This window comes from Mchenga conophoros, linkage group LG8 (assembly GCF_057382185.1).
Source record: "Mchenga conophoros isolate Kocher_MC1m ecotype Shallow Benthic linkage group LG8, M_conophoros_male_GT1.1, whole genome shotgun sequence".
Classification (NCBI taxonomy): Eukaryota; Metazoa; Chordata; class Actinopteri; order Cichliformes; family Cichlidae; genus Mchenga; species Mchenga conophoros.
The window spans coordinates 30,723,067-30,735,004 of NC_140533.1; the positions used below are offsets into that span (position 1 = coordinate 30,723,067).

At 41.8% G+C, this 11,938-nt stretch overlaps 1 protein-coding gene across 2 annotated transcripts; it reads right to left on the reverse strand.

Moving 5' to 3' along the window:
* Nucleotides 1-1,903: 1,903 nt before the first annotated feature.
* Nucleotides 1,904-11,057, reverse strand: LOC146569211 (microfibril-associated glycoprotein 4-like). 2 transcript variants are annotated; one of them, XM_085283461.1, is made up of 7 exons: nucleotides 11,009-11,057; nucleotides 10,788-10,833; nucleotides 4,868-5,020; nucleotides 4,744-4,782; nucleotides 4,533-4,629; nucleotides 4,283-4,450; nucleotides 1,904-2,658 (listed from the first exon to the last, which is right to left on the reverse strand). In XM_085283461.1, exons 2-7 carry the CDS (start codon nucleotides 10,791-10,793, stop codon nucleotides 2,405-2,407), a joined length of 717 nt encoding a protein of 238 aa, XP_085139587.1. In that variant the 5' UTR covers nucleotides 10,794-10,833; nucleotides 11,009-11,057; the 3' UTR covers nucleotides 1,904-2,404. The 2 variants fall into 2 exon arrangements, with proteins under 2 accessions (XP_085139587.1, XP_085139589.1); XM_085283463.1 differs by having other exon boundaries at nucleotides 10,995-11,049.
* Nucleotides 11,058-11,938: the final 881 nt, after the last annotated feature.

Genomic DNA, 11,938 nt, shown 5'->3' on the forward strand with positions numbered 1-11,938 from the left:
ATTTTGAGAAATTTTACCATAACGGGTCTCACCGAAGAAAGATAACTTTTTTACGACCAATTAAACAGTATCTGTTTCCTCCAGAACAGTTTCTGTCCTAATTTCCCTACCAAACTACCTGAGCCTTCAGCTCAATATCCAGGGACTCAAACCCAACATTATATCTGTTACCTCCAGAACAGTTTCATATTTCTTCAACTTCATTAAACATTCTTAAGCAACTTTAACTGCATAACACACGGTGATTCTCATCAAAATCAAAACAGACACTCTACCAGTAATTTCAGTGAGTAGACTTTAATTTAGTCATATCCAATTTGGCACACTTTGGAAATAATTCAACAGGTAGTGCCTTACCTTTAGATAAGCCGGCTTTTGTCCACTCACATCAGACCACTGGCTCGTGCCTGTCCGTTCGACAACCTCGGACCGTCCAAACTTTTAAATTCCACCCCAATACCACAGGATGAGCCCCCAAGCTGTTAAGGTTCAAAATATTGGGGATGGATACAAGAGGAAAAACCACAATAACAACACTGGTCCGGCCGGGTTGAGTCAAACGATGATTTTAATGATCACACGCGTGGGAGATGGACACTGATGCAGACAGCCTCAAAATCTCAAAATGGTGGAGCATTGCTCAAACTCTTATAGCCTCTGGTGCCTCCACCTTATCATACAAAGCCTAAACATTCACATGCTTTCTCTCACACAGCGCCTAAGCTACGACCTTGGCTCCCTGTTTATCTGCTCCTGCTGAAATGGGGCAGAAAACTCCAGCACACTCTGTTCTCTTCTACTCAGACAAATTAGATTTCTTATAACTCAGCAGTATAATGCATCATAAAACAATATCATTCATTCACAACAAGTCAGCAGTTTAATGTAATGCAAATCAGTTTAACTAATGCAATAGTTATCAGCTTCTTCTAATTCAGGAGAATAATGCAAACTAAAACTACATAATAATTCACAATCTTTAATTAGGGGTCTAACCTGGCATAAAATAATATTATAATCTAACACTAATCTCCTTCAGGTAGGCCGTCTCGTTGTTGTCAGAGATCAGGCCCATGTGCTGGAATGTGCAGAAAATAGGTTTAAATGTTAAACTAATTTCTTCCAGTCAGAGAATGGTGCATATAATTAAATTTTTGCTTGATGCATAAAGTTAAAAGATTAAAACTAATAAAACAAGTTTTAAAAAGAGACTTTTCCATTTGATTACATTTTATATGATGGATTATGCAGAAAAAGTAGAATTGGGCTGAAAGATCTATCACTTTATCACCTACTCAGGTTGTAAATCGTGTTTTTAAAAACAAAAAAAAGGAGGTTTCTTCCTGTTAAAAGGCAGTTTTTCCTTCCCACTGTCACCAAAGTGCTGGTCATAGGGGGTCATATGATTGTTGGGTTTTTCTCTGTATCTGTTATTGTCGGGTCGACCTTACAATATAAAGCACCTTGAGGTGACTATTGATTTGGCACTGTATAAATAAATTGAATTGAATTGAATTGGCGCCACCCGAGTGCCGCACTGCCTGCTGGGTAATACTCGTAGAATCAGAGACGGGACTTTTTAAATAGGGAGCTGAACCAGACTTCCTGTGTTGGGGCGCTGCAATTTTAATGTAAGTGAAAAGTGAAGTGACTCCATTTTTGAACAAGGCTGCAACATGACAGCATCAGTGTCTTTGTGGATGTGCTGCACAGGCACCTGAGACAAAAGCTCAGTATGAACTTCTCACAAGTAAAATCCAGTTGTGTAACTTTAGGTATAGAAATACTGAATATTAATATCAGTGTCTTCACCCTGAAGCAGGTGGAGCTTTAGTGTGAGGGCGGCTCCAGAATCCAGACAGAAACACACAAAGACCACGAGAACACCTCAGCTGTTTGCTTCTCATTTATTATCAGGATACAGCAGATAATGATTCACACCAGCTATCAGACCTCCACCAAACAGTCAGTGAGACGTTAAATCTGAGTGTGCTGAGCTGCAGACTGAGGAACATTTGGACCAACCGAGAGCTTCTGAGACAGCCGACAACATCCCAACCTAAACTAGCAGTAACATCCTGACACAGTGTGGCTCAACGTGGAGTCCGGGTCCTCCAGAAAGCACACACATGCACTCAGTGGACCGAGACTCACAGCAGAGACCTCTAGAGGAGGAACGTGTTCATTGCAGCTGCTCTCATACAGGTTAACTACATCAGCTCATACTGGTCTCTGTCCATCATTTCACTCCACCTGCAGGCAGCAGCTCACTCACACTCTGACGGCTCTTCTGAAATATTTACATCTTCGACTGACTCTGAAAGTTAAAGATTCTCTGGAATTACATGATAAAGGAAAGAAAAGAGATCAACACGAAATGTTCTGCTGTGTTTGTCCTGCAGATTTACTGCACAGGACGGATCTTCATGCTGATGGTCTTCAGAGAGTAATTATGACCTTTCCACTGGTGCCAGGCCACTCCAACAGCAAAGATAGTGCCATCAGCTCCCCAACGATAAACCCCATTAGGGTTTGCATAGTGACAGGCGTTGTACCAGAACGCCCCCAGATATGATTTTGCACAGTTCCCTGACCAGGTGTCCTGGTCTTTGTCAAATGTAGTGAACTTCTGTCCGTTGTGATAACTCAGGGCATCTCCTGCAGAAACACAGATGAACAATCACAAAATTACCACTAATCCCAGTCAGACTGGTCTGCATGTGTACCGGGAGTGTTTTCAGTGGGCCATGACACAGACTGGACTCATACTGGGGAGTAAAAAGCAGCAGGTGCACAGTTTGAATCATATGTGGTTGACAGACTCCAGTTTGTTCATGTGAACTGGGAGACTTCGTCACGCAGTAAAGTCATTTTCATTGGTATGTAGCTGACACCAGCTTTATTTATCCCTGAAGGCACATCAGACAAGACACGTAGTTAAACTGCAGGTGTGTCTATGGTCCTGACAACATCCAAAGTCTTGATTTTAGTCCTTTTTCTGTAATAATTGACTCAGAAACTGAAACATGGGAAACTGAATCAGCGCTTATCTGTCGAGCTAATTCTTCAGGTTTCTCACATCGTGAAAAGAAACCACTGCAATAAACTGTTGATTTTTAATAATCATCTCAAAATGAATAAAATAAGATCTGAATAAACAGCAGCCTCCTCATGTCATCTTTGAAAGCTCAGTGAAAACTGAAGAAATGAGAGCAGAGGATAGTGATCGAAGCTGGTTCCACAGAAGAGGGGCCTGGAAACTGAAGGCTCTGCCTCCCATTCTACTTTTAAATACTCTAGGAACAACAAGTAGGCCTGCAGAGCGAGAGCGAAGTGCTCTAATAGGGTGATATGGTACTACAAGGTCATTAAGATGAGATGGGGCCTGATTATTTAAGAGCTTGTATGTGAGGAGCAGGATTTTGAATTCTGGATTTAACAGGAAGCCAAAACAGGAGAAATCTGCTCTCTCTTTCTAGTCCCTGTCAGGACTCTTGCTGCAGCATTTTGGATCAGCTGAAGGCTTTTCAGGGAGTTTTTAGGACTTCCTGATAATAATGAATTACAGTCGTCCAGCCTGGAAGTAATAAATGCATGAACTAGTTTTTCAGCATCACTCTGAGACAGGATATTTCTAACTTTAGAGATGTTGCACAAATGGAAGAACGCAGTCTTACATATTTGTTTAATATGTGCGTTGAAGGACATGTCCTGGTCAAACATGACTCCAAGGTTCCTCACAGCGTTACTGGAGGCCAAGGTAATGCCATCCAGAGTAAGAATCTGCTTAGATGCCATATTTCTAAGCTTTTCAGGGCCAAGTACAATAACCTCAGTTTGATCTGAATTAAGAAGCAGAAAGTTAGCGGCCATCCAGGTCTTTATGTCTTTAAGACATTCCTGCAGTTTAACTCATTGGTGTGTGTTATCTGGCTTCATGGACAGATAGAGCTGGGTGTCGTCTGCATATCATCCTGCCTGGTGTTTGGTACTCAGGGGCCACGACTGAGAACAGGGAGGCTGCACAGAGGGTCATTAACACTGCCCACAATATCATTGGCTGCCCTCTGACACTCCTGGAGGCCATCGCCAGATCCTCCTGTCTCAGAGACTCACAGGCGACCCCTCAAACCCCGCCCACCACCTGTTCCATTCTACCCATTCCTCTTCTTTGTTGATCTTTTCTGTTCATTTGTGTCATTGTACATGTACAATGACAATAAAGGCGTATTCTATTCTATTCTATTCTGATGCTACACTGACCCTGTGCCACTTCACTCACCTGCGCCTCCGTCCTTGAATCCAGTAACAGTCAGTTTGTATCCGTCACATTCAGCATCCACCTTAAATGAAGAGTAACGAGCGAACACTTTCTTCCCTTCAAAGTCCTCCATGTCCACCAGCAGCTCACTCTTTTGCTTGGATGTCATAATGTTGATCACATCGAGACCTACATTCACACACAAGCACACAGTCAGAAACATGCAGGGCTGTTTGGTACAGAGCTGCAGATCATCCAATAAAACTCTCACTGAGCCAGTACTCTCCAGCAGCGTCACCAAAGCCCATCTTGTATTGATCCCAGGGTCTGTAGAAGTTCACCGTGCCGTCCATCCTCCTCTGGAACACCTGGGGGAGGAGGCAGCAGAAACATCTCTGGTTTCAGGGAGCACAGATCTGGATTTACAGCAGTGCTCCTGTTAAATGTTCCCGCGCTGACACTTTTTAGTTACAAGCACTCACCGTCCAGCCTCCTCCTTCTGAGTCCATGTCACAGTACACCTGCACACAAACACCTGTCACACTCTAGCTGCTTAAAGACGTGGACATGAACAGGACCCAGAGTCCCAGAGAGGGTGGACTGTACCTGCACCCTTTCTCCAAGGGGATAGATGGTGTACACGCCGCTGCTTTGGCTTCTGTCCTGGCGGCGGATGTCGCTGCAGTCCCTCGGCTGGATGAGCTCCGTGCAGCTGGTCAACGCAGGAGCGAGGAGGAGGACGATGAAGACCGCTGGCAGCTGGAACAGAGAAGAAGCCTTTCATTTGCACAATATTCACTTCCTACCAAGCTCAACAAGCCTGTGATTCTCCCTCAGCTTTGCCTCTCAGCTGTGCTGAAGTCTTGTTTAGGCTGCACAGGTGTGGTTCAGCCAAACCCCCCTCCCTGTGCTCACTTCTTAGTATAGTCCTGTTGCCTTTCATTGTAAAGTGAGTTCATGCTTTGTTATATTGTTGTATTCCTGTTGATCTCTGACCTGCACAGAACAAGAACCATTCTGAACCATCCCCAGAAAATCCAGACTTAAGTTACCTGGATAAGAGGAAATCCTGCTTGGTGGCACAGACCTCAGGAGCAGGCTATGTTCAGAGTTAAGATGGAGGCAATGTTCCCTCTAATGTTTCACGTGTCTGAACGCACAAACTCCCTGAGCGTCCCTTGGACCACTGTGAGCGACAGCAGGCGTGTGCACTGTGGTCACGCCAGCATCCAATCCATCCAAGTTACATGTTTATTAAAGTAATCAAATTACAGCATTTATGTTAGACTACTTTTAATTAACTGCTTTAGCCCCCTTACAATGAAAATGTAAACAAATCTTGTTATGTTAACACTATTGGAAGGAAAAATAACTTGAACTCCAATTTTGAAAACACAACTTTATTTATTTCTTTTATATAAAGCTGACTGTATTCTGAGTCTGTGGTCTGTTAGAGAGTCGGTAACTCTGTCTGCAAATACAGTAAATAATGACCAATGTTGGGCAGTTAATTATATAGTTACTTCTTCAAAAAAGTAACTGAGTTTTGCAAACAACAACATTTTTTGCAGCTGTTTACCTAAAAATGCAGCCAAGGCGTTTTTTAAACAAACATTTCAAACTATTTACAGAACAATCAGCTGTTCTGCATCAAATCTGATGCCACACAAATTATTTGTGTCACAAAAAATAATTTCTGTCCACTATGAGATGAAGGAGAACAACAGCCTGATACCTGCAGGCCTGACAGCAGCAGATGTGTCACTGCTGTAACACCTGTAACACTCAGCAGTCGCCTCATTGTTCTGACACACAACAACACTACTGACTACACTACACGCTAACTACACACTAACTACACACTAACTACACACTAACTACACAGTAACTACACAGTAACTACACACTAACTACACACTAACTACACAGTAACTACACACTAACTACACAGTAACTACACAGTAACTACACAGTAACTACACACTAACTACACACTAACTACACAGTAACTACACAGTAACTACACACCAACTACACACCAACTACACAGTAACTACACAGTAACTACACAGTAACTACACACTAACTACACAGTAACTACACAGTAACTACACACTAACTACACACTAACTACACAGTAACTACACAGTAACTACACACTAACTACACAGTAACTACACACTAACTACACACTAACTACACAGTAACTACACACTAACTACACAGTAACTACACAGTAACTACACAGTAACTACACACTAACTACACACTAACTACACAGTAACTACACAGTAACTACACACTAACTACACAGTAACTACACAGTAACTACACAGTAACTACACACTAACTACACACTAACTACACAGTAACTACACACTAACTACACAGTAACTACACAGTAACTACACACCAACTACACACTAACTACACACTAACTACACAGTAACTACACACTAACTACACAGTAACTACACACTAACTACACACTAACTACACACTAACTACACACTAACTACACAGTAACTACACACTAACTACACACTAACTACACAGTAACTACACACTAACTACACACTAACTACACAGTAACTACACACTAACTACACAGTAACTACACAGTAACTACACACTAACTACACACTAACTACACAGTAACTACACAGTAACTACACACTAACTACACACTAACTACACACTAACTACACAGTAACTACACAGTAACTACACACTAACTACACACTAACTACACAAGATTTGCGCTAAACGTCTCAAATCTCTCACATCTCAAAACACGCCGTCACTCCTAAAACTTCCCCCGTTTCTTAACAACTAGATGCCATGTTGCCATATCATTTTTTGATTGGTCGACATTTTTCAACCAATAGGAAAGGATGGGGGGGGGGGGGGGTTGGTGTTGTTTCTGCTCACAGGCTTTCGAGCGTTTTTCTTATAAAACGCAGTTTTTCCCGTTTCTTCCTGCAGTAAATATAAACAACGACAGTATTCAGGAAGAAAACCAAACATTGCAGATATTTTATCATAACTCTGGTTTTACGCGGCCGACCAACACAATTTAAAAACTGGTATAAAGTCCACACTTTTCCCGTCAGTTGTTCGTCTGTGCTGCTCACATCTCCAATGGTTGTACACGTTGTCATTAACGTGGCTTCACTCCACATCAGCCGCCTTGCTCGCTAAAACTCAGGTGTCAGCACATAAGGACGCTGTCATCAGCGACATTGATTAGCTGCGTTTATACAAATGTGGCATCGTTCCCATACGGGAGCAGCCAGTCACTGACTCACACTGCAGAACAGAATTGTTGAAATTTTAATTTTAATTTCAATTCAGGTTAGATTTTTTTTGTTAGCAATGCAGATTTTCTGTGTGCAGAGATGCCAGCAGTGCGCAGCTTAGAGGGAACATTGGGCGGAGGTGCCGTGTTTTCGTTGATTCTTTTATTTACAGCATGTTTTTAATGTCATTTAGATTTTCTGCTGCTGTATTTTATATGTGCAGCTTGTTAAGCTCAAACCTACTAAACCACTGACTGAAGCCGTAAAGTTACAGCAGCTAAAACTATGAACGAGGTCTTCATGTTTTACGAGGTGTCTTTTACACTGAAAACAGAAACTGGAACACAATCAAATTCATTTCACTTTGAGCTGCGACAAACTGAAGCGACGTGCACGTCTCCTTCAACACGCCCAACGTTATGAAGCCACAGGGGCTCTGATCAGTTTGTATTGTGTTTAGCTTTCAATATAAAGTTCCTCGATGTGACTGCTGTTGTGATTTGGTGCCTTACAAATAAAACTATACTGAACTGAAACGTCATCATACTTCTTTGTTGGAGCACAGAAAGTAACCCGGGCAAGTGTGTGTAGGTGAATTCTTGTTATTATGTGAAGAGTGCACGAAATAGTGTCATTAACATCAACTAAAACATGAACGTGTGAGAAAGATCAAACTACAAAAAGACTTGTCAGGTTCACAGTTTACCACTGAGACCTTCGATGATAAATGAAACTAAATAAAATAAATAAAGGATTAGCTCGAATATTCACAGATTAGATAACTGGCCTGTGACACCTGAGGTGACCCAGTGTGTTAAAATGTGGTGACCTGTGCAAATGTCCACATGTGGTAGTTCGGCACAAGACCCGTCCCACCAAAACTGCAGTACTTGCTCTGGTGTCATCTGTCCTCAGGACCAGCAGCAATCAATAACAGATCAATCACAGATAAACAATGTAATTTAGAAACTATAACTACTAAAAACTATTGCAGCATACTGAAACAACCATACTGGTGTATGTCCTGAACAGAGACAAGAAGAAGAAATAATTCTACTGTAAATAGAAAGTACTTTAAGTAAAATGTAACTTCTCGGAACAAAAGCCGAGAAAACGTTCATCTTCCAGTGTAAATACTTTTGGGAGCACAGACTCAGTGTGCAGTAGATTAACGTTTCACTTTACATTCTTATAAATGGTAAAATGGCCTGTATTTATATAGCGCTTTACTAGTCCCTAAGGACCCCAAAGCGCTTTACATATCCAGTCATCCACCCATTCACACACATTCACACACTGGTGATGGCAGCTACATTGTAGCCACAGCCACCCTGGGGCGCACTGACTGAGGCTTATCTGTCAGTGCGCCCATCCATTATCATCCATTAATCAGCCTGCTGTTCTTTGCTAAGTCGTAAAGGGGGAACAGTCCTGCTCACAGTTTTCTATGCAATGGAAGATCTTTGATTGTTGCAACATCTGTGCAATAATAAAAATGTCATAAGGTAATGTTAAACGTCTACATCATGCAGTCTCTGCACGTGTATGCAGTTCAACATGAAGTCATTTACACACTGCTAAAAATTACTTAGAGAAGGCAGGCAAGGCAAATTTATTTGTATAGCACAATTCAACAACAAGGTGATTCAAAGTGCTTTACAGAGACATTAGAAACAAAAACAAATAAAAAGCAGGATTTAAAATTGATTAAAACAAGCAAACAAACTAACTAACTAAACACACACATTTCACACCTGTTCGCGCGATCTGAACCCTTATCGTAAGGGGAGCTACCAGTCCTTCTGTGGACGAGCTACTTTCTATTTTAAATTCCCTGAATTTAAAATACTCTCTAGACCCAGTCTAGACCCAGCTGGGGAGCTACCCAGAGCTCTAACCCCACTTAACAAACAAACAAACAAACAAACAAAACAGTATATAAAATCAAAACAGATAAAATCAGAACAGTAGATAAAATCAGTAGTTAAAATGTAAGTTTTGAAATTTAAGCTTAAAGTGTGGATTTGGTGCTTTATTCAAATGCAGCTGAGAACAGGTGAGTCTTCAACCTGGATTTAAATAAACTGAGTGTTTCAGCTGATCTGAGGCTTTCTGGGAGTTTGTTCCAGATATAAGGAGCATAAAAGCTGAATGCAGCTTCTCCGTGTCTGGTTCTGACTCTGGGAACTGATAAAAGACCGGATCCAGATGACCTGAGGGATCTGGAAGGTTCATACTGGGTCAGGAGGTCACTGATGTATTTTGGTCCTAAACCATTCAGAGCTTTATAGGCCAGCATCAGAACTTTAAAGTCTATCCTCTGACGGACAGGCAGCCAGTGTAAAGACCTCAGAGCTGGACTGATGTGGTCCACTTTTTTGGTCTTAGTGAGGACTCGAGCAGCAGAGTTCTGAATGAGCTGTAGTTGTCTCACTGATTTTTTAGGTAGACCTGTAAAGATGCTGTTACAGTAATCAAGCCTACTAAAGATGAATGCATGGACTAGTTTTTCCAGGTCCTGTTGAGACATCAGATCTTTTATCCTTGATATATTCTTGAGGTGATAGTAAGCTGACTTTGTTATTGTCTTAATGTGTTTTTCTAAGTTTAGGTCTGCATCCATCACTACACCCAAATTTCTCGCCTGGTTTGTGGTTTTTAGATGTATAGATTGAAGTTCTCTGGTGACCTGTAATCGTTTTTCTTTGGCGCCAAAGACTATTACTTAGAGAAGAATAGAATAGAATACTCCTTTAATCCTTTAATTGTCCCACAAGGGGAAATTTGGTTGTATCAGCAGCAAAAAAGCACACATATACAGACAGAACAGGACAGAGAAACACAGTTTTTATGTATTTATATCATGGACAATAGTACTTAAAGAACTTGTTTTCTGCCCCCTTTCATGTAACTTATGCACTACTTAAAATGACATAAACTCTACATAAAGTTATTCACTCTCTATGTATTATTACTTCAGTACTTCTTAAAATGATATCCAGTATAATTTGTGTCCCTTCTTTCATTACATGATTGGCATCAGGCTCTGATAGTGAAGGTGCTGCTCAGGTAAAGTCATCAAACAGACACATTCAAGAAGGAAGGCGGAGTTTTAGGTATCAACACTGTTTAATGAGGCGATCACAGCAGACCGAGGGTCAGGAGGGTCACCACCACTCACTCCTACACTGATACTTAACCAGAAATATTTAAGGTCACAAACTTACCTTCATGGTCAGATTTCTGTGGGAGTTAGTTTCTGCTGATGTAGATCTGAAAGGAAAGGATTACTGTGAGGATCACCTCATTCAATCATTGAAATCTAATCTGCGTTTAACGCATTTACAGCAATGTCTGCTTAAAATATCCTGAAAGTTTCACACACTCTATTTGGCAGTAATATTAAAGCACTGCTGCTACGTTACTACAGATACCTGTGTGAAGTCACCTGCAGTTGGAGCTGAACACGCTTCAGAGACACCACACGGCTGTTCTCCCTCAGTGTGTCAGAGTCTCCCAGAGTCCCTGCTTATATCTGCAGGAGGGCAGACACAACAGAGTCACGCCACTCTTTACACTGTCTAAAGTTACACGCTTCAAGTTTCCCAAAAAAACACAACCAGGATGTTCCCAGGCTGAAGCACAAAGCACATCAGGTTTATTTGCATTTAATATATGTGCTGATCCACCCAGTAATTACATGAGTGTTTATCTTTCAGTGCAACGCCTCCAATACTTGCTGCTGTGATGCACGTATCATGGGACAGTGCAGAGGAGAGCTCATTTACTTGACCCGCTTGAATTCAGTGAGACTTCAAAGATAAAGACGTGGGGCGCAGTGAGTGAAGCTTGAAAATGTAAATTTAGAATTCAAAGCATTTCTGCCTAATTCTGGGGAACCTGCAGGCCATTCAGGTGGGGGCGGGGCTACCACTGAGTTGTGGTATAGTTTCGGCAGGATTGGGGCAGTGTGTCTTGCACTTTTTGTCTCTTGTTGATTGACTTGATGGCTGGTGTTCAGGGTCCAGAGCACTCCTTGTGGAGGGCATAGTTAGGAGGAAGCCAGACACACCAACTCCACATGGATGTGGAAATGTGGACCTGGCAACAACATCAGCACCCGCACTGGAAAACTTAAACAGAGGTCTAGAGTCCTAACAGCAGCATCCAAGTCAAGCAGCATACTTTTCCTTTCAGATTTATCTGATGGCAGAAGTTTGAGAACAGGTAGAAAAGTGACCAGAGAAAAGCGAGCCTTTGTTTGGTCGATTACACCAGACGACATCATGGTGTTGATAATGTGCTAGTATATAAACTTCTGTGACTTCCGGTCGCTAGGGGGATGTAGTAGGAAGAGGAGAAGACTGCTCCGCTAACT